The sequence below is a fragment of the Neopsephotus bourkii genome, unplaced genomic scaffold (genome assembly GCF_033783945.1).
Source record: "Neopsephotus bourkii isolate Nb327-2 ecotype Australia unplaced genomic scaffold, CSIRO-AGI_Nbou_v1 NB_518, whole genome shotgun sequence".
NCBI lineage: Eukaryota > Metazoa > Chordata > Aves > Psittaciformes > Psittacidae > Neopsephotus > Neopsephotus bourkii.
Genome location: NW_026901019.1, coordinates 66,040 through 93,527, shown reverse-complemented (window position 1 = coordinate 93,527; position 27,488 = coordinate 66,040). Strand labels below are relative to the sequence as shown.

Here is a 27,488-nt window from a genome sequence, read left to right as displayed (position 1 = left end):
TCCAGAACTGAAGTCCCCTAGCATACAAAAGAAGCATCGTGGGAGAGTATGGTAAATACCATACATAATCTAGTAATCAGTCTAGTATGTGCTTGGCAACATTTTCCTCCGCTAGTAGGAAGAGAAAGGGAAATGTCCCAGTTCCAGCCTAAGTAAACTAAACCAAGTTCTTGTCATTGTGAAGTAAAGCCCCTCTGGCAAAATTTCTTGGTTAGAAGGATGATAATTAAGCATAACAGCATACAAAGTCCTTACATAGAAAGCATCTTCTCAAAACCAGCATAAGCAACTTAGAAGTAGTTCAGAGACTAGAACAAGTGATGAATATTTCAATAAATGTTACTGTTGGAGATACGAGGTACAAACATACTACAATCCCTTTTCATCCTCTAAGCAATAGGTGCTTTAAGGCAGATTTCTTCTAAAAAGCCACAGAAGGAATAGGTTATAAAAGCAACCTGGTTTAGTGGCAGGTGTCCCTGCCCATGGCAGGGGGTTGGAACTAGATGTTCTTTAAGGTCCCTTCCAACTCAAAGCATTCTATGAAGACACAGATGCTACTCTGTAGTAATGTATTTTTAATATTTCATATTCCTAACACCATTTTGCAGGTCAGCTGTCTAGGGAACATGAGAGAGTCGAGCAAGATGTTGAGAGGTCTGAGACAGCTTTGCTGTCTTCTCTGAAGAGCTCTGCTTTCATCCATCTGCTTGGCAAGGCAGCCGTGATGCATATAAAACCTGTGTACACACAAGCTTCCTATGTAGGAAACAAGCTATATGTTTTCTTTTGCAAAATCCATTTAAAAGTTTCTATCTATTCTACTATCTTTGTGTATTTATACATTAATACCTGGTTGCAGAAGGCTCTTGACTCATGTGAATTGCTTCTAGCTACTCACTGAACGGAGGAGTTGCTGCATTTTTAGATGAGGCAACTGTTAATCAAAGTTGTTCTCATCCCAGTCTGGTTCTTGTCCTTCCTCTGCATGCTTTCCATTTTGGAGGGGGCCACTTATGCCATAAATTAAATCTTTTCACAAAGCCCTACACTGAAATAGAATTTGGGTTTACACCAAAGCTGCTGCTGCTGCTTGGAACTCAGTTCCTCAACTGTAATTATTTCCATTAATTTCTGTGTCTGTTTCAATAGTTTTTCTTCTCTAGCAAGGTGTCAGAGGCTCCCTCTGGAGGATACATTAACTTCATTTAGCTTTTGGCTTTTTAACTATAAAGACGAATAAAACAGTACCTGATAAAATTGAAAGCCCAAATCAAAAGAAACAATAATAATAGTAGTAATAATGCAGCTGTTGTACAGGAGCAGCAGTGTAGACTCATACTGAAGAGGGAAAAGGTAATTTCTTGGAGGGATGGCTGAAGGATTTGCAGCACAATATAAGTCAATTTAACATATTTGTACACCGTTGCTATTGAGCAGCCTGCACAGATAAGGACAGGACATGAGATATGAGTGAAAACACATCCTTCCTCTTTGATTATCTGAAAAATTAGACCTGTTATCTCAGCATGGGCAACTATTTTGACTTTTGACCTTTTGCTTAATAGAATTGAAATGTACAGTTTTTTTGGGTTTTTTTTGAAATAATGATGGAGTCTGTTGTGCTCAAAAAAAGCATTGCTCAGTTCCCATTAGTTACTTCTTTTGTGTTTATTTTTTTCCCAGGCTTTCCAAGCATATGTAAAATAATTCAGCAGTTCAGTTCTGCTGTTTGTTAGGAATCCATCTGGCAAATAGTCTGGATGCAGGAATTTAAAGCTAATGCATTTCATCTTGTGGTCAACGAGTGTGCACAGTTTGCTGCCGCAGCTCAGCTGCCACTCAGTACCTGGGTAAGGCACGAAAGCTTGATTGTACAGACACCAGCTTAAACAAGCCTTCAGGCAGCCTCTGCCAGCCTAGGAGACAGGTTTGACATCTCTCCCCATTACTAAAGCAAGGACTGGTTTTAATTAGTGCTGTACCCGTTTCCACACAGAGAGATTCTGCTCTCCAGTTCATCTGTTTTCTGTAGGTCATGAGCAAATATTAGCAAGGTTTCCGGTTGAAAGCTGCGCTCCCTGCTCTTCACATTCTGGCTTTCCCCTTCCCCTCTCTGGTACTGAAAGCTTCCCACACACATAGCTGTCATAAATCCTTTGAAATGGCCCACTGGGCTATATAGTTGGCACATTTCCATTGCTTGGTGGAAGTTTGAAGAAGTCTAGTGTCTACAATGTAAACACAACAAAAATGGGGGGATTATTGCGGGTTATTGCTGGATTTATACTCAGCTCTGATTCTCATGAGGATTTTAGTTTCACTGAAGTCTGCAACAGTAGGTGACTGTCCTGGTTCCAGCTGGGGTAGAGTTAATTTTCTTCCTAGTAGCTGGTGCAGTGCTGTGTTTTGGCTTCACTACGAGAAGAATGCTGATAACACAGTGATGTTTTAGCTCTTGCTCAACAGCCCTTACCCTGATCAAGGACTTTTCAGTCTCTCATGCCAGTGAGGAGGGGCACAAGAAGCCAGGAGGAAGCAGAGACAGGACACCTGACCCAAACTAGCCAAAAGGGTATTCCATACCACAGCACGTCATGCCCACTATAGAAACTGTGTGTGTGGCCAGGAGCCACTGATCACTATTTGCGTTGGGCTGGATATCAGTTATGTTGAGTTATCTGCTGGATAGCAGTTATGTTGAGCATCACTTGGTTTTCTTGGGTGTTATTCCTCTCTCTCTTTTTGTTATCTTACTTATCATCACCCTCATCATTATTACCATTTTGCTTTAATTTCGATTACTAAACTTTTCTTATTTCAACCCATGAGTCTTACCTCTTTCCACTTCTCCTCCCCATCCCACAGGGGTAGTGAGGGACAAGGAGTGAGTAAGTGGTACTTAGTTGCCAGCTGAGGTTAAACCACAACAGATTAAAATACTTCAGAAGCTTATTCCCAAAAGAGAAAATACATGGCACAATGTAATGTAATTCTTCATTATAGTTATAAATCACAACAGAACAATTTCCTCCCCTGGTTTGGGTATGCCGTATTTCAAAAGTAGAGTGTGACAGATGTGCTTTTTGGCATCAGATTAAGTTTACCTGATTACTGATTAAGTGAATTTAAAAAAATGCTGAATTCATCCCACTTTGGAGTATCTGTTCTTGTACTTCCTGCATACCATATAGAACAGCTGGTAAAGTTGAGACAGTGTCCCTTGCCTCTGAAGAGAAAACTGAGGTGTTTGAAGCCAGAAATGCACACTGGGGCTTTGAGAAGTAGCAGTTTCCTCAATTTTTCCATTGATTACAGTCATTTTTACTCCAATCTTCATTCCCTTTCCAATTAGGCCTATGCAGTGGTGTGCTGTATGCGTGATTGCATCTATGACATAGAAAACATGCTGAGTTTTAAGACGTGCAAGGACATTGGTATGTACAGTTATTTTCACTAAGATAGCTGCATTATAAGGCATTGCATCTGGTAAGGCATCCAGTAAGCCCTCTTCAATTGAGCTGAAGAAGTTAAGTTTAAACTTGCAATATAAATGAATTAGCTAGGCAGGAAGAAGGGCAAAGTTCCTAGAAGAATCCTTTAACCCTCTGTTTTGATTGTAGCTAAAGCCCAGGGTATGTTCATATATCTGAATGTGGATGTGTCCATGTGGTGTGTAGGCTCTGTCTTTGCCTGCAGCTCCTTTCTGAGTTGCATGTGGGGTACACAGAGTTGTGTTTACTGAGGCAAGCCCAATTCTAGCATAGCAAAACATTCAGGTTTCTCCTCCAGGAGACTGCTTTGACAAGGGATAATAAATGACATTGGTCCTTTTAATGGCTGAGTAATAGCAGGGCAAAAGGGGAAGTTGCCTGTCCCATGTTAAGAGAGCTACTAATCCCACGGTTGGCATTTATCCCTTTATACCATTGTATTTAAACTTAACTTTATCAAAGCAATATAAAGTTATCATTCCTAGTTTCAACATGATGCTGATAGGGCAGAAGATGCTGCATTTTATGAGAGCAATAGGTCTAAATGCATGGAGGACAGGCATGTTTTGTGAGTGGGAAAGATCTGTTGGTCAAGCCATACACTTGACACCACGTAGCAATCTCAGTGTTGGAACTCGTTAATATTGAGGGGGTCACTCCCACCTGATGTGTGGTGATTGATGCATCTTCGGTGAGCAGCATGTGGGCTACAAAATGGCTTGAGTTAGAAATCAGGAGCAGGGATATTTCTTTTCATATGGGTGACAAGTATTTCTTAACAGTAAGACATCAGATCAATGGAAGTCTCTCTGTTTTCAGGTACGGTAAGATATTCACAGAGAATTAATTGCAGGTGAAGGAATTCCAGAAGGGACCTGAGGGTTTTTCCAGAAACACGAAAAGTTAATTAAAAGATTAAAATTTTCAGGCCATAGTTAGGGCAGACTACATAAAAGACAACCAAGTGCGGCAAGATGCTTTCTTCTCTTTGGATTTTATAGCCTGAACTCCAAGGCCTCAAGGAGAATGGCCTTTTAAGTGGAAAGCTGCTGGGCCTGGTGAAGAATAAATGAAATGAGTGGGGTTTTGAGAATGTGTTTAAAAGAAATGGGAAAATGGACACAAATGGGGAAAAAGGGGAGGATAGGAAGGTGTCATCTAAAGATAAATTCAAGCCAGAATAAAACAAAGCAGCCAAACGTATATCATGGGGAGAATGCAGAAGAGTAGGGCACAGAAAGACCTGAGAATAAGGATGTATAGTAAGGAGGAACAGGGTGAGGGGCTTGAACTTCCCAAAGACAAGAAAGGAAAGCAGTGAAGGGAGCTGTGGTTGTTGCAAGGGTTGTTATTGTTCTCAGGAGGACAGTAAAACTGGCAATGATGAAGAGCAAAAGGGCAGGGTAGTGTAATGGTCAGGAAACTGGTGCAGAGACCATATCAGTGTTCTTCCACCAGCATTAAAACAGTCAGGTTCAGAGTTTTGTTCTGAAACTGGTTTTGAGTTGTCAGAGGCAAAGAATACTCATTAGTTTCATGCATAATAAAACAAGGCTCTTAGTCTTGGCTCATCCAGCCAGGCCTGCAAGGAGTGCCTGACCTTCCTGAAAGAGTTCTAGTCTCAAATGAGGTTCATGGCAGTGTCAGATTATGATGAAAAGAAGTCTTTCTCAGGTGGTCAGAAACTGAAAGTGGCAATATATTTAGGCGTAGTCAGCTCATTTTTAACCTAATTTAGTAAGGCATATTAAACAGGGTACTATTAAGTATGCCATTAAGCCTGTGCTGTTTATAACCTACTTCCGTTTGTCCCAGTACCCCTCGTGTAACTGGTAACTTACATGCCTGTCTTCGTTATAGAGTAATCTGCAGTCTGGTTCTAGGAGTAAAAAATCATTTATGATCCTAAGATTAGTACTGGCATGCTGTAGTCACAATAGCTACTGAAAGGCCATGCCTACTTAATAAGCTGCTTAAGTAACTCAGCATTTTGGGCTCCATTTAAAGAAAGAGGCTGTAGATGTAAAGTGTAGATATAATAATTAGGAAGAACATAATTGTCTAAATAACCCAACGGCTCTTTCAAGTCAGGAAGCTTGATGTGCTGCTTGTATCAGCGGAGACTGCAATTCACTGAACACTGGAAGGCAGGCTCGGAAATCTGTGCAGTTACAAATGGAAATGGCTGAGCCAAATATTTTGTAAAAACAAAGTAAGATTTGAAAAGAAAGACCCTGAATTAAATCAGGCAACCCATTATGTGCATGGCTGGAGTCTATGGTGTAAGGAGGGAGCCAGACTCCTGCATTTATTTAAGTCTACTTACTATGTAATTCAGGGTAGCGAGGTGAACTAAGGATGAAGCATTAGTTTCAGCATAGAATTTTTATTCCGATCACTGGAGCCTAAAGTTATTAAAAGAACAAACACAATTATGACATCCTAAGGGACTGACACACATATAAATCTGGATATGCTGCCTGCTTCTCGCAAAGCATATGTATGGATCTGAATACTGCCTGCTCTTTATTTTAACTAGGTTTGCTGCAGCTGTTGCTCTGAAAAGAACCATTTAACACTCTAGGGAAAGAGAAGCTGCAGAAAAACTCAAATTAATATCTAATAAGAAAAATAAGTTTTAAGTAAATTGCTTATTTGTGTGGTTAAAACTCCTGTCTCTTAAATAGGAACTAAGAACTGCCGCTTTGCTAGTTCTAGACCTTTCCTAGCTCTCAGTTAATCAACTTACAGTACCATAAAAATTTAATAACAGCTTATTCTTCCTCTAGTCCTTCAAAATGATGAGATTCTATTTTCATGATAGGTAAGGATGTGAATAACTCCTGAAGAACAAAAGCCCATAGTCTTTAAATTTAACCAGTATGTGTGATTTTCATATTGGCTTTTATGAAAATATTTTGAGCATCAGGTATCTCATCGTTACCTATTATCCGTGCACATGAATGCCATAACTCTCAATCTTTCAACTGCCTAATAACGATGTGTATATATTATATAAACTGTATTAGATTTCATCTGACAGCCTCAACTGCAGTGTTGTCAGTGCAGAGTACATCATGGAAGCCCTGAGTTTTTAGAGGTGTCAGCAGAAAAAAAATAAAGTAAATAAAACTAAGGTGCTTCTGGTCCACAAGGATGGACCATTAACCCTTGGAAGGCTCTCATAGTGTGTTGCTAGCCGCTGAAACTGTCCTGCCAGGAGTCTTTCTGCAACTAGTGCCCTGTTCTTGCTTTTCAGGCACTGCCCATCCTCAGCCCTACTGCCTGTGCTGAGGGTTTCCCCCTCTTTTCCCTCTTGTCCCTCTCTAGCTCCCCATTTTAGCCTACTGAGAACCCCATAGAGATGCTTCTCGGGTTCTCATTTCCCTCTCTCTTATCTTCTAGTGGTATCACCATCCAAGCAGCTGTCAGTCAGCTTCCAGGCTAACGTATTTTTATATGTCACTACATCCCATCTCTGTACCATTGCCAAGTCAGTCCTGCTGTTCATGCTATGGTTTCTTTGGTTTCTCTTCTGTCCTCAGCTTCCTCCTCTTCTGCATAAGTGCACTGCCATATCCGTGAGTGAAAGGGAGTGATTTCCAGTAGTGCTTTAAGACTCTGTCTGTACTACCCACAGGATAAAGAAGGAAAAAAAGAAAAGGAATCCCCATGATCTGGGCAATCAGGGACTCACTTCAATAATTCACAAGGTTTTTGATTTTTTAAGGTGTGGAGATTAAAAGTCTTGGAGGTATGATATAAAACAAAGCATAGATGTATTAAAGAAAGGTTGTGTCAGACTAATCTGTTAATGTCCTGAGACGACAGCAGGTTTCCCAGGGAAGGGAAGTGCAGCAGATACCGTCTATCTTGACTTCTGTAAACTGCCACCAGGGAAAGTACATGTGAAGATTTGGATTAATAGAAGAATTGCAGAATTCATAGGAAACTGGCTAGAGAGGAAGCAGATTGTGTTGAAAGGGGCAATTCTGGGCCAGAGGGAATTCACACATCAATAATTTTTGGAGGATGCCAGAAAAATTGAGAGTGTGCCAGTGAAATTTGTCATTGACATTCTTATGGGGTTTTTTTAAGGGTTTAAATACAATGGCTCTGTAATGACGCAGCATTGTAATTACAAATGTTTCAGTCTCACTCACTAGCTCTTCTGTGACTTTGCTTTTTCAGTTGCTTGTTCTGATGCTGTGAGCAATCTGCCATCGCTTTCCAGCTTTGGGGAGCTCCTTGGGTAGGACTGCACCAGGAAAGTGGGCCCACGGTGATTTTTAGTGAATACAGCCCCACAGCCGGACTACTTGTTTTTATAGTCCTGCTCCTGACCAGCTGCTTAAACAGAACTAATTTCAGGGGAGGTTTTACCCTGTGTTGGGGAATTAAGTGGAACACAATAATGAATCAAAAGGAAAAAAATATGCTTCTGCATCATCTTAAGCTACTACTGATTTTCCGTTCTTCTCAGTACAGACTAACTCACAGGACAGAGCATTTTAAATGAGTAATATAAGTAAAAAGCCGTTCAGTATGATGACAGAGCCTCATCGTCAGTGCCCAACTGGATTCCTGTTTCCTTTTACAGTTTTGAGGGTTTGTCTCATTCTTGGCAAATAACAAGCCAACTTTGTTTCATTTTTCTTCAGTGAAGCATTCTTGTGAAGGGAAACAACAGACTAAAACCTGTGCTTGATGCTAAGAGTACTAGCAGACCATAGGAGAATAAAATCACTTTTCAATGTAGAAGGAAATCATCCAGATTAGGACCAAAATCAGTCAGGGTGTTTTTTTTTCCAGTGGATATTAATCTGTTTTCTTTCTAAAAGCTTTCCTTGCGTAGAAATGCTTTGTGGTATGATCTGAAGCAAATGTGAAAGGTGCAGTGGCAGTCCTCATGTGGAAAATAACAGGTGAACCAGCAAAACCACCTTGTCTTGCTTTACATCTTCTAGACCTGGGGGTGAATAGCGTCTCAACTTTGCAAGGCTAACCAAAGAAGTATCAGCCAGCAAAACATACACAGAGGGAAAGGCAAATAAAAAATGCATGGCAGCGATGAGGTCCCCATCTAAGAGGAAAGGTCACGGTTTCACGGGTAGGTGCATTTAGAGATAAATCACCGTAGGGCATAAGAGCTGTCAGAGTATCCAGAAGCATCAGAGGATTTGTGGTAAGGAATCAAGTGCAAAAGCTGGGAGCAGTGTCTGTCTGCTCTTCTGCTCTGAGTATCTACTAGTTTCTAAAATCCCTTGTCTCAGTCTTCTCTAGTGTGCACTTTATTTAAAAGTTTAATATTATAATATTTACACATTAATCCTAATTGTCCTTGTATCCAATTCTGCCCATTCTTGGGGAAGTATGAAATCAATTTCTGTAGCGCAGCTGAAAAGCAGAAATTGTTGGATTACCATACTGTTGTATGCAATAAAAATACAGCACTGTCTAGGGAAGTCTGTAGTTGATTAAAGCATAAATATGAACCCCCCAACTCATGCCTCTGAGTACTTGATTCCTGCATCTTACAGAAACAAGGATCTCTGCTGAACAACGTGACATTTCATTACTTTGGATTTGTTATGATGAATAATAATATTGTATGCTATTGGCCTAGAAGAAATATTACTATAGTAACTAGCTCATGATTCATTTTTTATGTGGGTTTTTTTCTATATTTCCCAAGGGATGACTGTCTAGACTAAAAATATTTAAACTAACTCACGGTAATGAATTCGTTTTCAGAGTGCTAAAACTGTGGGACAGATAAACAATACTTAGATACGGCTTTTTAAAAACACAGCAGGCCCATAACATGCTTGAAATTATGGGAATATGGTTTTATTTTATTTGGCACTTTCTTATTAGTAGCTTTCCGTGTTGTTATTAATCCTGGTTAGTGACCTAAGGCTGGATTCCCACATCGACAATATTGCAACTCTAATGAAATCCTCAGACATATAATATGTAAAATGTTGCATCTGAGGAGGAAAACATAAGTGGGGTTGGTTGGTTTAAATCAAAGTAATGAGCTCACTTATTCATTAAAATCAGTAAAAAGGAAATCTTGGCATAAGTGATATATGAATATCTCATATTTTGGATTTGTACACACTTAACCCCTTATGATGGTTCTTACGGGCCACCAATCAACAAGCACATATTGGCAAATGTCACCTTTGTTATTCCCTCCCAGCACAAGGAATAAGAGGATGTGTAGGCATGTGCCCATTTATTGAAGCATATATAGAGCTTAATGTGTATTTACTGCATCCTTGGTTTTATTACTGTAAAAGATGTCATTTGATTATTTTTTAATTAGATTGTTTCAAAAACTCATCATCTACTTCAAAGCATGTTTATCTATAATTAAAATGCATAGATACTCACGGTTCAGATAAGAAGCAGGCAACTACCATTTTAAAGAACCATTTTAAAGCAGTTAAAATTACCATAAATATAATAAATATGCTTAAAGATAAGCTTATTTAAGCACATTTTACGTTTCAAGTTCACTTAGAAACGTGAAATATCATCTGTAGCGGGAAATTGAAGAAGTCATTCATTCTCACCTGCTTCGTTTTCATTGAACAGAGAAGAAAATTTCATTTTATACTTTTTAAATTCCTGGTAGAGTTTGCAGCTTGAATAGAACCACTCATTAAACCAAACTAGCTCAATAGATGGAAATGAAGAAAATATTCACCTTATATTTGCAGAAAGCTGAACAAACTCTTGTGTCAGGTTTTTAGATATTTATTGAACTGGCCTCAGTCTAGGCCTCAGCATGCAGGTGTTATAATGTTCAATGGCTTTCTTAGAAAATGAAATACCCAGCGTACATGTTTAGAAACTGGGAGGAGGTTGTGGGATTTCTTGTGTGATGAGTTGGCTTTCTTTAACCCTGAAGCCTAGCCCAGGATGCCCATGGTAAATCTCTGTCATAAAAACATAGAACAGAGCTCTGTCAGCAGAACCACCAAGATCTGCTTTCTGCTTTTTGCTCTTTATTGAAGTGATGGGAGGTTCAGAGGATCCCAGAGTAGCATATGACATTTCATAAGGGTTCATAAATTATGCAGTCAGGCTTGTTGGATTACAAAGGCTGGAAGCAACAAGTGCTTCTTGCATTATGAATGAAATGGCTTATTTACAAAGATGACATAGCTATATTAATTGCGAGAAGTTATGATTACAGGAGCAGGCCTGTGCTGTTTAAGATGTTAATTAGAAGAAACTCATTTTCGAGAAGAAGCAAATGCATGTTTTTAGTTTGGTGTGGGTTTACCGATGTGCTCTGCTGATTGCATTCTAAACCATCTTCCCTTTTCAGCAATTTGAAGTGGTTTTGCCTCATGCATTAGGCTAATATCAAGGCAGCAAAAGACGCCTCTGTCAAGGTTCTCATTCAAAATTAAAAATGGTGATCACCTCCATGGGTAGAAAATCCAGCTTGTTCCCTGCTGTACAGCACTGGTCAAGCACCAGCTGGAGTGTGCTATCATCCATGAGTGCCGAACAGTAATTGGAGTAACAAATTAGAGGCATGACCCCTGAAGTAAAGATGCTGTTATTACATCTGCAGTCATCTATGCAGGGCCCTTCTATCTGCTTTGCTGATACTGAGGCTTTTCCCCCTTCCTCCGTGGTAAGGTTCCCAGGCAGAAGCAGCTCCAGCATGGCTCCTGGAAGACCCCTTTTGCCCTTCATGAGTGCTTTTTCATCCTTATGGATCCTCATATTCCCTCCCCTGTGCCCGCTTGGGAGGGAGCAGCAATCCTGAGGCTTTCCAGGGAGATGTCAGTTTGATTTAATACAGAAATGCCCAGGGACTTGTCATGCCTGAGTAGGGATTTTAAGGTTGAGCTCACCCTTGCTCTTAGGAGCATCTCTGAGTGACTGCTCCTTTCCAAGTGCGTGTTGAGGAGAGGAGAAAGAGAGGTGGTGAGTGTGGTGGTGGCCAAGACTTGGGAGTGTGAAGGACTTAACAGGAGGGTGCAAGATGAGGTGGTGAGTTGGCTTGGCATAGGTTGAGGTGAAGGAGGATGGTACATGATGATATCAGATGGTACAGATGGTATCTGATGATACAGATGGGAGGCCAGAGCTGGAGGAGAAAAGGGGATGAAATGGAAAGATAAGAAAAATGGGGCAACTTCTCAGCCTTTTGAATCATCAGTTGCCTCTCTTGGAACCTGTTGCCCTTTGTGCAGGGCTTGCATGTGAATTTTTTGTTGCACATGGATTTTTTTTGGTGCTCGTGAACTGCATTACACACCGATTTTCTTAGTTTTCAGCTATGACACCCTCAAATGATACAGAGGAAAATGAAGCTTAATGGGTGTTCTTGATTTTATGGATCATCTTGTGGCTTAAGCAGAGTATCCACACCCTGCAGGTCTTATTTGGTTTTCTGTTTCACCTACAAAGTAATTTGAACTTCTTCCTTTCTTCCAGTGTTTTGTTAGGCTGCCCTGGGTAAAGCTCAGCCAAGTGAGGAGTGATACCCAGCAGCACTGGGAGCTGGGAGTATGTTCTGCAAGGATAGCAAAGGAGGTTGTGATTCACATCTTAAACAGGGCAGGGGTTTACAAAGCTGGTGAAGTCTCAAGGAAGCTTAATCATTAGTGACCCTTAAGGGATTAAAGAGAGTTTAAATTTTAGCAGGCATTTCACTAATGAAATCACAGGTTTATAATTTCATTTCACTTCCATGGCTAGATAGTAATCGAAGCACATCCTTCCTTTTCTTGTCACAGGGCTATGTGGATAGCTCAATTAACGTCATCAACAGCAAGGAAGCATAAACAGCCAAAGGCACAAGATGCTGTGCCTGCATGGCTTTCACAGAAACAGGACAGAAACTCTTTAAGGGATGAAAATGACTTTTCCTTTATACAAGACAAGCAAGCCCCTTGGCATGTTTGCACTTGTGGTCCTTCTGCTTTAGTCCTAATACAGCTTTTTACTGAGAGCTGGCCTAAGATGACCTGCTTCTGCAGTGTTTACAGGCTCCTAAAATGTGTATGCAAGCAGTCTGGTCCTCCCACAGGCTGCAAAACCTCTGCCTTCCCTACCCCCGGCTGAGATAGAAAGGACTTGCTGATTTTATGAACCCAAAATGCAGGTGCTGATGTACAGGAAGCTCATTCTCCATCCTACTGAAGACAAATACTGAAAATACTCTATATCCTTAATATTATTACACATTATGTGTCACTTTTCCTTTACTTGTGTGTATGTAACAAACTGTAATGAGAGTGATGTCTCTGTTCAAGAATGAATGCAGCCATTTCTGAGCTGACATGCATCAGCAGTGTGTCAGTGAAATGCTATATAGCATTTTTAGAGGCAAAGAAGTCCATCAAACCTAGATTAGAAATCACCTCACCAGCACCATGAATTCACAAGGAGCTGTAAGATATGGAGGTGAGAGAAGAAGGAAACAAGGAAAACAAGAGAGGAGACTGAGAAAAAGGTGAGGATAAATAGAGAATGACAGGAAGAGCTGAGGGGTTCTGCTTTTTTTCAGGCATGTCCAGAGTTCAGTTACAGCTATCATAATTTCTTGTCATCACAAATATGTAATTTTCCCAAGGCTTCCAATATTTAAAGCTTTTCTTCAGGATTGAAATGAATCGTTCTATGTTTGAAAACATAGAACGCAGAGTTCTAGAAATACAGTCCATTCAAATGAATTCCATGGTTCATTTTACACCCCACAGAGGGCATTGCTTATTTTTCAGTCTTTTGATTAATTTGACGTCATTTTTATCTGAATGACCATTCCAAGTAATTTAGGTAAAATAGGGACCCATATAATCAGCTTGTGTTTTATCCAGGTTAAGAGCATTGCTGCTTTCTGATGACCTCCTGTTGTTGAAACAGTAGAAATATGTAAATACCACAGCCAAAATATCTTCTGTATCAACTGCATGTTTTACTGGTCATGACGACCTATGTACTCATTAGCCTTATCAGAAGGTATTACTGTTCACTATATTTTATACAACATCCCTTAAAGGTGCCATCATACAAAGCCTGCAATTTATACTAAATACTAAGCTCTTTTGAAAACGGAAACTGTCAGCTCCAGCAGTGATTGTGCAGTCTTTAGGGAATTAAAGCCATACAATAACATCCCATAAAGTTGTTGCTAGTGATGCAGTGTTGGTTATGGTGATGGCTGCTGACCTCACAAAATTTTTACTATATAGCTAACATGAAAATGCACTTCTTTATTTGACGCGTGTGCTGTACAGTCTGCACTAGCTGGTGCTCATGATTCCCCCCTCTCTTTGTAACCATGAGAAGAACAGTCAAAGTGAAATTTCATTCTTTCCCCCAAAGACTCATTGAAAGGTTTATAAAGAAAGAGAATCCATTGTAGTTATCTTTTATCTTATTTGATAGACTCTTTCTGCAGGATAACACCTTTCTATTATAACTAGAAGATTGGCTTTCCCATTTATGTAGGTTTTATGATTCTTTCCAAAGACTTACCTTGTGGCTGTGTCTGAAAACTGTTCTGGCTGGTTTCACCAGGTTCCGAAGGGACCAAAGCTGTCCCATCTGTAATGTGAAATTACTCCTGCTATTAGAGAAATAGGGCATCTCAGCTTTGAGTAGCTGCTTTTCAATGCGTAACTTTGAGAAAGGAAAGAAACTAAAGATCATGGGAAAAACCCCAGACTTACAAAGTTTGGGGAATTCACCAAAGAATTTACCAAGCTGTATTTCATTGAAGACATGTATTTACTCATTTTTGATAAGGTGCATCTTGACTAGATGAGATTATGTGAAAAAGATTATTATATAAGGGGTCCAAGTCTGATATCATTAGGGAGAAGTGGAAGATGGCAATTCTCAGGGATGTTTCAGCATTGTTGTTCTTGAATGTTGTATCAGGAATTTTATACTTAGATTAGAAAAGACTGATGGAATTTGTTCCTAGCTAAATAAGCTGTTGAAATGCTCAGCACACCCCTGTGCAAGAGAGGAGAAACCACAGTGAAAATCATCTCTGTCCGTTGGGAGATCCTCAGCACAGCAGCCAGCCTCACTATACCTCCTTCACATGTGTCCTTGCCTCCTTAGCCAAAGCACAGGGAGAGGTGGCACAGCACTGGCTTCACTGCTTTGTGCCTGGATCATATATATCTTCAAAATAGAAGCTTGCCATACAAGTGACTTCCACTGATTTTAGCAGGACTAAGATCTGGGTCTATTGTTGATATCCATGGAGGGAAGATGGGGTTGGGGTTTTGTTTTCTTTGCCTTTATGGTCTTAACATGTAAAGTTATTGTATTACATATGTAATCTGCCTAACTGGCCATTCCCTGAGGCTTTTTCCTTCTTCCTTGCTTCAGGAACAACCAACAGAAATGTTGCATGGAAGCAATGATCCTGTGCTGATTCCATGTGTTATCTCTTACTCAGTACCTGAGTAAGAGCTGGCTACTGGCTTTGTAGAAACTCGAGGGTACATAATTCAGTTTTTCCATTTGTGTTCCAGTTCCTTCTTGGAAATTCCCCTTGGAGATAGATTTGTGTGCTCAGGAACTACACTAGAGAAAAAGAACCTAAGAGACCAACTTACTGCAAAATGATCCCTAGGAGGAAAGGAAATCTTTGCTTGTGAAAGGTCACCAGAAAAGTGGCAGTAAGGTCACAGAATTGGGCTGCACCAGGGGAAAAAAAACATCCTTGCCTTCTATGCTGGGTCCCAAAATCAGTAACTTTGACTTAGTGAAAACGGAGAAATGGGCTTGGCTTATTGTTTTACCAAGCACATTGTGTGCAACCTCAGCAGCTTTCTTTTTGTTTTTCCAAAGGCACAGTAGTAGGCAGTTGCGTATTTTTTCCTGATGCATCTAGTAAGAAAGGACACTGATTTCAAGGTGGGTTATTATAGTCCTTGCCTGACTGCAAATTCTGAGATTACCAAAGTAAATTGAGCTAAATGTCATGTTATCCCTTGTTTAATGAAAAGCAATTAAGATCCTCACTGACTTTATTGAAGGATGTGGGTTTGCTGCCTGAAGCACAGGGAACTTCTTTTTAATCTCCAGTAAAAATGGACAGCCATTCTCTATTATTAAGTATCTCCTACAGTGTGTCATTCCATGAACATAATGACTGTATTTCTCCTTGTTCATGTGTCATGTGAGTAAATGATAGAGTCTTTGGCAGTTTGCACTGAAAGTCTTGAGCCATGCAGCAGATGCTCAGGCATGAAGCGGAGAGATTTGTTTGTCTTGGTACGGCACTGACAGTAGCCAAGTTTGTGATAAACTTTAGTTCTCATGATAAACTTCACTGGATGGAGGAGTAAAACTGCGTAAGAGCAGATTCTCTGCTGTTTCAGCAAAGAGAAGGGACACAAGTGAAACCTCTTTCAGTGAATAACCCTGGTTATTGCAGCGCTGGAGAGGGGCAGAGGCTGGGTGTAGGTGATGGTTGTCTCCAGTGCACATGGCACATAGGTATTTAGGGCCATCAGGTCACCATTGGGCTCTCTATCTGGCTACCACAGCATCACACTGAGCCCTTCAGTGGAGGGAATGATTTACCCTCAGGAAACAGATTCGTATTGAAAAGCCTTCTACTGTAATAATCTCCTTCTCTCTGTACCATGGAAGCATTTCATCCCTATCATGCAGTAAGTAAGTAGCTGAGGCTCTCTGATGCTACTCTTAGGTTACAGTGTGATGATTTTCAAATCTTCCAGGCAACCCTCCCACTGGCATTAATTGCCCCCCTGCTGCTCCTGTTGCAAAGCTATTTGCTCTTTCAGCATGCAGTACTTGTTCAGTGCTGCACTAAACCCTTGTTGCTTTGCAGTAAAAAAGAAAGCTTCAGTTTATGCAAATGACATTGAAATGAGTATGATAAAGTGATAAACAATCACGTTTTATGATTGCAACTGTTGGGGTTTTGTTTGTTATTTTACAGTTAATTTTGTGGAAGTGAAGGTCTTTACAAACTCCCTTCTGGCATCAGTGCAGTAATACAGGGCTCCCATACCAATGTTTGAAGATTTGGTAGGGCCACCGAACCAACATGATAGGGGGATCGTATCCAACATCAGAGTGTCCCTTTTCCCTATGGTAGAGCTCCCTCCCAGCTCAAAATCTCCCTGTATCTAGCAGCTCTGTTTTAGTTACTATGTCTTTGGGTGGCAGTTAGGTTTCATGCCCTTTTCTTTATTTCCTTTTCCTCTCTGTTCCTGACACATTATTATTCTTTCCAGTGACTGACCACGGCTCCAAAATCCCATAGTCCCCAAGAGTAATTACAGATACATTTCTATGCCATCCCCACTGGTAGCTTGGGTCAAGTGCTTCATTTTTATCCAGGTCAGCTACAGAGAAGTCTGGTTGACTTTGCTTTGTCAGTAGCTGCATGGCAAGACAGGGCTATTTCTGTTACCTGAGTGTTTCTGCTGTACAGGTTGGTCCTCTGCAGAGTCTGGAGTACTCAGTACCACAGTAGTGTTGGTAGTGGCCATCAATGGATGATATGAGACCCCTACAAAGTTTAAATGTCAGAGGGAAACGGCTAGAAAGAGTGTGAATATGGCTACATGAGGAGTAAATGAACACAGTTTGATTGTGTCTTTTTCTGCATAGGGTTTGATGACCTGCATGCTTGTGCTGACCCTGGAGCTCCTGAACATGGATACAAGACACCCAGTGCAGGTGTATTCTTTGAAAGCGTGGTAGTCCGGTTTCATTGCCAAGAAGGATACAGGCTTAATGGTACTTCAAAAAAACTTTGTGTGAGACACTTTAACGGCTCCCTGAGCTGGAAACCAAGTGATAAACCTGTGTGCCTACAAGAAGGTAAGTCAGTTTCTTAAAGCACTTCATCAGTGTTAGTTCTCACTTGTCCATGTACCATGTCTGTGTGACTCAGCACAAAACACAGAAGGCAGGAGTCCATCTCACTGTGTCTTAGTTGATATATACTACAGTTTCCCGTCCATCCTATCCATAATCCCCATCTGTCAGTTAAATCATCACTGTGAAAGGTTGTGTATGTGTATGCATGCGTGTCTTGAAAGAGACGTAAAGAAATCTGAAGAGAAAAACATATTTCTCCCTTTAAGTAGTTATAAATTGATGCAGAGAGAAGATATACTCCAGTATAAGTAAACCATTTGTAACCATTTATTAAAGTTGCACACTTAATACTCCTTTCTGCAATATTTTACTAGGAAAATGTAATGGATTTGCAATGCTGCTGTTCCTGCTAATCAGGAGGTTTCAACAATTATATTTTATGATGTGTGTATGATACAAGTAGGAAAATCAATACCCATGGACAGTACAAGTTTACTTTGAGATAGTTCAGATGATTATAGCATAAACCATTTTATTTTTATTGTATTGTGGTGTTGTAACTGTATACGGTTTTAAATAATTAGGATGTTAAATTGCTTCCTGCTTCTGGGAGTTATGGAATAGAATCATAGAGTCATAGAATAGTTAGGGTTGGAAAGGACCTTAAGATCATCCAGTTCCAACCCCCCTGCCATGGGCAGGGACACCTCCCACTAAACCATGCCACCCAAGGTTCTGTCCAACATTGCCTTGAGATACAGATGCAGGATTAATTAGAACATCATAAGTGTAAATTTTGGCTAAAATACATCCAAGCAGCACAAATGATTTACTTTACTAAGTATATTAAAGATATAAATTGTTCTTTCTGTTGATCAATTTCAGTCAACAGAGCTGTTAAATCAACAGGCATGAAAAGTGTTAGTTAAATCAAGTGTGGATGTTTTAGTGTTGGGACTTCTCCACTGAAGTCATTACTATTGCTTCCTTGTCTTCAAGGTGGAGCAGGATGAATTCTATTTCAGGATGCCTTCTGTCATTTAGAATCAGATATAATGTAAGGATAAATATAAGGAGTTCATTCAAAAGCAGTCAAAGACTTATGAGGCTCATAAGCACACTTACTGCCTGGATCATGCATCACTCACTGTGTATCAACACTGCAGGGACTTGTTTATGCTGAGCAGGGGGTGGGTATGAGATTCCTGTGCGAGGGCAGGGGTGCATGAAGGGCTGTGCCACAATGGGAGATGAACCACGCTCAGGAGGTGCTCATGAAGGGAGCAACCCTAAACAGTGATCTGTGTGAAGGTGGTGTGTATTGGAGAGAGCAGCCAGAGGCAGCTGGTAAGTAGCCCATGGTCCTTCAGGTCGCTGCCCTGTTGGCTTTTCAAGTCTTGGTACACACCGAGACGACAGCTGATGCGTAGAACATAAAGGCAATGCTGCCAGTAATGCCTGGTCACGGTGGTGGCGTAGGTCAGCTTCACAGAAATAACCTGATGCCTTTCAAAATAATGTATGTGTGAAAATCACGCCCTCTCCTGTTACAGCACCTTTCATAAATGCCCTTGTCTCTCATCCCATGGTGATAAGAGAAAAAATACACGTAGAGTGACAGCAGCATATGTCTAAACTGGGCATCTGAACTACCAAAAAAAAAGCTATAATGCTTGGAATATTTGTTTTCTTAACCACTACAAGTTGCTTCTAGAATTTTGATGTGCAGCTTGGAAATAGTACCTGTATCATTCACTGCAGGTGTTAAAATAAGCATTAACATGTTTGATTGAGCATTCATACCTCTTCCCAGTGCCCCCCGAACCCCTAGTCCAGTGGACATCTGTGGATGAAATTTCTGATCACAATGATATCAACAGCAAAACTGCCACTGATGTCAGTGTGATCAATACCGAATCCAGGTGTTTTCAAGACAGAAAGAAAGTAGGAAGATGAGAATGTGACGGATGATGTGGCAACAGTTGCTTAAGAGATAATCATTACTTTAGAGCACAGAACACTTAAAAAGGATTGGTAGCCAATGCTCTGATCAAGCAAAGCACTTAAGCTTGAGCATAACTGTAATTATGTGATTAGTCTTGTTAAAGTTCTATGCTCAAAAGATGATTTTTATTATGTGGGCTGAAAAGTAGGATCCTGATTTGGGGTTTAGTGAAGCAAGTGTTTAAGCACTTTCCTGATTAGCGGTATAATAATGCCTCAGGTAATACTAAAACAATCCTAGAGTTCAGCAATAGATGACAGAATTTATTCTTCTTTCCAATGCACAAAACAGCCACGGATTCAGAAGAAATACTAAGCAAAGGAGCAGTAGCAACCCATGAGACCTAAGCATTTGCTTAAGTGCTTTTTAGAGTGATCCTTTTATATACTGGAGCAGAATCAGACATGACAGGGAGGGGGAAAGTGTAGGAACACGATACATCTGGAGAACTGTTAAGGAAGAATTATAAAAGGGTTTATAATTCTCAGCTGATAATGCCATATATTAAAGTCCTCATTGCAGAAATTCTGTGATGATGTATAAAAAGAAAGTTGAAATCTGGAGCAACTACTGGAGAAGAAGTTAATGTTTCACCATCCATCATTAGCTATCACAAGGCAACATAAACTTTAAATTGCATTTACTCATTTAAGGCAGGGGCTGACTGCCATATGTGCTGTGGTATGCTCTACACGCCTCTCATCCCAGTGTATGTGAATGTCAGATACTGCCAGCTGAGCTTGAACACTAAAAATACTCAACACTTTGGAGGTGATTGTAAGTTCATCTCAGGAATTTGGATCCAACTAAGTATGGTTACCTATAGTTTTATGTCTCTATGTTATGTACATTTAATTGTTGCTATGCGTTTACTAGAACAATCTCTAATCACAAATGAACGCTATTTACCAAAGCAACCTGTTTCAGAATGTAATTGATTTTAAAACTAATACATTTGCCTGGAGCTCTCCATCCAATCAGTTTGATTTTATAGGCCTGTCATTTCTTGTTAAGAGACAGGAGATTTTAAGTGTCAGTACGAGAATGAAGTTGCATGAGTAGGTGCCCAATAAGTGCCCTGTCAAAAATTGGTGTGCTTGAGTTATGTTCTCATGTTGATCTACAGCATGTTGTGACGGTACCTTCCATCAATTCTAATACAGTTATGCACATAAACACCAAAGCTCTGAGGTAGGAATTTTGTGTTTACTGTTTAAGAGCAATATGTCATGTTGTTCACACTTTAATCTAATCTTCTCCCACTGTGATAATGTGGCTGCTGAGACTGTTGCCCTACTTGGAACAAATGCTACCTCTTTCCTATGAGATCGAATCTAAATTTACAGTCTACAGGGAGATGGCAACCAAGTGAAGAGCCCTTCTCTCCCAGTGCTTCTGCAAGCAGACACCCTCAAGATGTCCTTAGTGCCTCATTCTCCCACTGACATGGATGATAAACCTGCAGTGAGAGTAATGGAGTAGTGACTACAGGTTTCCCATATGACATTTAGCACTCATTTCTCTTTGCCTTTATCCCTCGATCTGTGAGGTGACTGAAATACCTTTATTTCTCCATCTCTTATCTGTCTTGCTCAGTGTTTTCTGCTTCTTAAGCCTGGTTACAAGCACTGCGTAATGTTTGTAGCCTGTGCTTAGCACAATGGCCACAGATCTCTGTGCACTCTTGTAATACAAGCAAAGACAATAAAGTATTATTCGATATGCACTGAAGTACTGTTTGCCATCCATGGAGGTACCCTGCTAACACAGTACTATGGATTTAACACTAGTAAAAAGCAAGACACAATAACAATCCTAAATACGTACTTTTAAGAGCACAGGGTCCTGATGAGCTGTCCCTGTGTTCAACCCATTCTTCATGATGTTCTCTCATCCTCTCCTCTCCATTCCAGCCTGTCAGTGCTGTGGTTAGGTGTAGTCAAGGCTAATTCAGAGACCACTCTGCAGTGAGACACACAAGAGCACTGCACCTCTGCATTTGAGTTTGCAAACAGACTAGTAAGCAAAACAGTGCAGAGCAGGGGCCAGGACATTGTTCTTCAACTGTACACTCCTCTTGTGTTAGAAAGGTCCCAACATGGTTTTGGCCAACATCAAGTAGTACTCCCAAAGCAATTCCTGCAGGGAACTTCTGGATTAACTTGGACCAGGGACAATTTCTGGAGTTCACCTGCAATAGACACAAGCCATGTCAAGCCAGCTGCAGCCATGAGGATAGTGTGGCTATCTTCGTAGTATCCAGGTCATGCCTTCCTTGTGAGTTACCTCTATGGGCAAGGTGCTCTTGGGAGGAGGGAGGGTGGTTCTCCTTCTCCATGAGCTGGAAGAAACAGCTCTGAGAGATGATGTGCACATAAACTAAAGCACTATAACTATAGTGTTTAACCAGTTTTACTCTTTGGACCAACATTCTGATGATGGGGGACACACTTGGTTTGCTAAATCCAAGAACTAATGTACAAAGCTGCATCTTCATAAAAAGGACATGGAGCTGTTGGAGCAAGTCAAGAAGAGGACTACAAGGATGATAAGAGATCTGGAGCACCTCCCGTATGAAGACAGGCTGAGAAAGTTCAGCAATGAGAAGGCTGCATGGAGACCTCAGAGCAGCCTTCCAGTATCTGAAAGAAGCCTACAAGGATGCTGGGGAGGGACTCTCCATTAGGGACTGTAGTGATAGGAAAAGGGGTGATGGGTTTAAACTTAAAACAGGGGAAGTTCAGATTAGATATAAAGAAGGCACTGGCACAGGTTGCCCAGAGAAGTGGTGAATGCCCCATCCCTGGCAGTGTTCAAGGCCATGTTGGACAGAGCCTTGGGTGACGTGGTCTAGTGTGAGGTGTCCCTGCCCATGGCAGAGGGGTTGGAGCTAGATGAGCTTAAGGTCCTTTCCGACTCAAACCACTTTATGAATCTATGATTCATGAAAGATCAAGGTGATGAGCCCTTGCACCTGGCAGACTGTTAGGCCTGCACCCCATGTCTTTGTGCCTCTTCAAGATCAGGCATGTGTTCCTAACTGTGGCACTCTTTTGGCTGAACTGTTCTAATATTCACAGAGTAGATATAAAGCAGGTCATATAAAACTGCCGGAAAGGAGTGTAAGTCGTAGCTGTTGCTGTTCACTGCTGTTAAAGACCTTGTATTCCCTTAAATGATTTAGCAGCTTCCATGGATTTGCTAAGAAGTACTTAGAATAAAACAGTTTATTTTCTAGGACAGGACATTCTGAAATTCAATCACTTAGTCTCAGCTTTTCCAAGCAGAATTTGTGCCAGTTAATCCAGCTGTTTGTGGAGAGATGGCTACTCCAATTTATCCCTGACAAGTGCTAAACAATACAGATTCAGCCAGTGAGAAGGCATTTGCTCTCAAGGTGTCAGGAAAAAGGGCTGTAATACTGTGGTCCATTGTTCTCGTGTTTAGTGATGGCTTGTAATAGGCCTGTTATCAAAGACAGCCAGGACGTTACAGGCAAAGAATGGTACAGTGAGAAACTCACCGCTGCTCTCTGCCAGCATCTGGCTGATTAAAATGATTTGATATACAGCTGTTACTTGGAATAATGTGGATGAAGTCGCTGTAATAGATCATTGTTACAGAATCAATTTCCCCCACTTTGAAAATGAAATCTCAGGTTTTAGCACACTGCATATATATACACCTCTTATTTGTATAGCAACAGAAAGCTGTTATGCCAAGAAAGTGAGCTGTTCATTGATATTATCTTCTGGCATCCATCTCTGATCTCATCCTGGGTGGCTGCAGAGCAGGATCCCCATCTATCTCATCCCACCTTTGGGAGTGCCCAGGGCAGTTTCTCTGTGACAGTAGTCATAGCTTAGCACCAGGCATTTCATATGGGGCATCCTCTGCTGTCTCTGCTGATTAACTTGCCACAGAGAGAGAGAAAACTGTTCAGTCATTGAAGGTGGTGTCTGCACCCTCATCACAGTGCATTTTATAACCTTTTAGGCTTGAGCATTTATAAATGAATAAATCCTAATCAGACACCTTGCTGCAGTTTCTCAGATAGCCTGAAAGACTGGCAGCCTTTCCTGCTCGAGGCAGCAAGATGTACCTGTAACAGCAGCCACGAAACAAGAGAAATGGGAGAATTTTTAAGTAATCATATGTCCAGGCCGCATGCTACAAGTTAGCTAAGTGCAATGTATTATAGAAAACAGCCCTATAATGGGAAGATACAAGGGCAAAATATGTTTAACTGGGGAAGCAGCACTCTTCCACTTCTTATTAGTAAACTCTAGTGATGGAGTCTCAGAATAATAGATCTCCTACTTTGCCGAAATACATAAATACATGCATCATGAAATACATTTGCTGGTTTGTGTGTGCTGTGCTAAACGGCAGTTTATCTTGCTTCTAGTTGTGATTCTAAGCAAACAAGTAAGCTCTTGCTATTGCTTTACTTTGTGCTTGTTCACAATTAAGTGCTAAATACAAATTTAGAGTTGCCTTTTCCTATTCAGTGACAATTACCCATGAAAATGGCAGAAACTTTCTCCTTAATGCAAATCTCAAGGGACTTCTGAAACTTCTTCTTTTTGAATAAGTACTGAAGATAATTGTATCTTGTGGTAAAAGTGCTGGAAAAAAAACCCGGCATAAAACAGGCTTAAAATATGTCTACTGTCTTGCTTTTGTTTGAAATACTTGATGGGTTTGATGCCTGGAAACTTTTATCACCACCTCTGTCATGGATTGGCTGCTGGCAGACAGATGATTTTGATTATATTTTCCCAATACTTAATCTTTTCCTCTGTTCTGTTTAATCTCACTTTGCATTTACGAGGAGGATGAACTTTGAGTCACCTGAACTATTCCTTCACATCCTCTTGGCTTGTCTCTTAATTACTCAGTATTAGCAGAGGAATTTTTACCCTGCCTCACCCTTTCCTTCCACTTTCCAGAGCATCTTTCAATTTTCAGTCTTCTGGGTTTTATATTTTAGTGTCTTTGGCACTGGTATATGCAGTGAGGTATGAGACTTTCTGATACATACATCACAGAGAGGTAATTGAGCCATGCCTGTATATAACTAGAGGTTTGCAGTCATTTTCCTTGCTGAGAGTCTTCTACAAGCACTTGAGATGCTGCTCAGGGCCTTAAAACCCACTCCTATAAGCACATGAATTCAGGAACATAAAATGATCTGATTTAAAGCAGAATCGATGAGATTAAAGTGAAGACATTCCCATAATGAACTCTGTGGAATGGAGCTGGATAAACCCTTGCAAATGTACCTAATTTTCACCTGTCTCTCTGCTGCAGCTGCAGTTTTTTCTGTGTTTCTCATGCCATATCTGTATTCTATCTTTTCTTGCGTCCTGTCCTTAGTGCTGTCAAGGAGTCTGCTTTCTCGTGGGTCTTTGGGGTAGTCAGAGTATGTGCTGCAATGGTGACTATGGCTTCTGTGGAGAATGGAAGGACCAAGTTAAAAACAGTCCTCCTAAATGCTTTTAATGTTGTTTGTTTAAAAAAAGCCTGGGGGAATGAGCTCGTCATCTTCTACAGTGCTATAGACTTTGTAACCGGTGCTTAATTAAGGAAAGGACATCATTACTGAAATGGGTGTATTTTTCAAACAGTTTAAGCAGAGCACTTACATGATCTGATAACTTTTGCTTAAGAGCTTGATTATTGACTAGCTGCCCATGTTTTTTTTAATGAAGTTACTATTTTTGTTTCTTTCATGAAGTCACAGATTGCCTTGTTCCACACGTTGAAGATGCAGAGGTTCATAACAAGACATACAGGACTGGCGATAAATTAATAATCAGCTGTCATGAAGGATTCCAGATCCGTTACCCTGACTTAGACAACATGGTTTCAATATGTCAAGACGATGGAACATGGGATAATCTGCCCATTTGTCAAGGTTTAGTACACCAGCACATCCTCTTTTATAGCTCATGATAGTTTGCCAGTGTTATTTCCTATAGTTGTAAGGATGTCAGTGATCTGATACAGTATTTGAATAGTGCTGCTGATATGTACTTCCCCACTGCTCACTGCAGGAAAGAAGATGTCACTTTCTGAACACACCCATACTTAAAATGCTACTTTAAATATTGCTTTTTGTTTGCTAGTCCAATATCTGACACAGATACTTTGCAATCTAAAGAAAAATCAGAGCCAAATCAGTCAGAAATGATTTGATGGGCAATTGACATTTTAGCCCCATTTCTGGGAAGAGTTAAGCTTCTAACTGCGTTTTACCTTCCTTCACCTTGTGCAGCAGGCAGGGGAGAGGGGAAAAGCTGGAACCTGTTCTTCTATCAGTTTTCAGCAGAGCTGATGATGAGGTTCACAGTCCATTAAACCCGTAGGTATTGACTGAAAACTCAGGATGTGCATAAGAATGATTTTGGCCAGAAAAGCCATTAGCTGTGGAACTAGTAGCATTGGTAGCTTGGGATCACAGCTTCACTTAGAATGCGAGAAATGGATGGGGGTAAGCCAGACTTAGTGATTGGAAATTCAATATCTTTGGGCTGCCACTACCTCTACATTTCTAATACGCATGCCTTAGTACCATTGACTCGGGTTTAACAGCACTGAGAGATTTTGTCTGTGCTAAGGAGAATACTGGGTTAGTATTAACTGTCCTCAAACCCATCCATCATCTCCTAAAGGTGACAGTTTCTGTGGGCACTTAATTACACCGTCCCATTAGCTTGCAGAGCAGGGCAGGCAGGCAGGAGAGCTGTGACACTTCTCAGGAGTGATGGTGGCACGGTGAGAGATGAAAGTCAGAGCTTGGCATTTCAGCTGTAAAGTTATGAGACTGATGGGCACCAGAGTCAGAAGTTACAGGAGGTTAGATTGTATGGGTCTCCACAGTTAGGACCCTCGGTCTGGGGCACATCAAACTGTCCCCCAAGGTCTTGTCTGAGACCACAGTGCACAGACATGTAGACATTTACATACATTACAGGGCGAGCTCAGTGCTTCAGATGCACACATAATTGAATAGGTCTGACAAGAAAAGGGAAGTTTTCACAAACCTATAATAAAGTGGACACAAGTTTTGGGGTATCTTCTTAGCAGTATGAAATATACAGGCCATTTTTGAAAGTGGGTGCACCTCACACTGAATGAAGATAAATTACGACTCTTGGAGTTAGGGGAGAGGAATTAATATTAATTAATATTAATAATAAAGATTAATATGCAGAGGAAATTTTGTGTCAGCCAGTATTAACTGGGTAAGCAAAAGAACCTGAAGTACCCCTTTGGCTTTTTGCTTTCTTCTGTTGCTGTATTTATTCTATGCAACATGATCAATTGCTGCTGCTCAATATTTGATATTAACTGATTTTAAAATAAAGCAGTGTTAATAAAAGTTAAGAAATCAATTGCACAAACCCCAAGTGCTGTAACTACCAGACGGGTAGAGAACAGGCATTTAGGATTACAGCACCTGCCATATTTTGCCAAATTCTACAAACCTGCTCCAAAATTGCCTCCAGAATTTTCCTTTTGCTATGTCAAGCACTAATAATATCAAAGCCACTTGCCTACATGCACTAGGTAGGCTGTCAATTCCATTTCCATGGCCCTTTGATTGCAACAGGCAGGGGAGTCTCATGACACTCAGAGACCTTTTTTTCCTGCCGGAGCAGTGGGAAAGGATTGTGGAGTGTATAAGAATCCAACCTTAAAATATTTTTGCCACAAGATAATAATGATAATTACTGATCTGAAATGATGAGGATTACTTAGCAATAAGAAAAAAAGTCAAAATGAAGTTTTCAAGCAGCTTGAGATGTTTGGAGACGCAGGGGTTTTCACAAACATTTGGCTCTCATACAAATTCAAGTACAAGGAGCCCAACAAGCATTAAAATTCTGAGCCAGCAGTACAAAATCTCTCCTCATACAGTTCAGAGGAGAGTGAGCTTGGTCTTGCTCAGGCAGTCTGTGCTCTTTTTTGTCCCACTGGAGGCTGCTTATATCGCCTTGCTCAGTGGGCTGCTCAGTTTGCAGGAGCCGGTGTGTTACGTGTGGGGCATTCTTGATCAGGGGTACCAGCAGTAGGTAGCATATAGGATGCTTGAAGTTTTATTTGAGCAGGAAGATAACCAGCTAGTA

General features: G+C 40.7%; 1 protein-coding gene across 3 annotated transcripts in view; it reads left to right on the top strand.

Annotated features, from left to right (window-relative positions):
- Positions 1-27,488, top strand: part of SUSD4 (sushi domain containing 4) — a 71,274-nt gene that overhangs the window by 24,493 nt on the left and 19,293 nt on the right. For all 3 annotated transcript variants that reach the window (XM_061350446.1, XM_061350445.1, XM_061350447.1), the window contains exons 3-4: positions 17,136-17,348; positions 25,094-25,273. In XM_061350446.1, the coding sequence (XP_061206430.1) occupies positions 17,136-17,348; positions 25,094-25,273 (393 nt within the window). The remainder of the gene's footprint in view (positions 1-17,135; positions 17,349-25,093; positions 25,274-27,488) is intronic.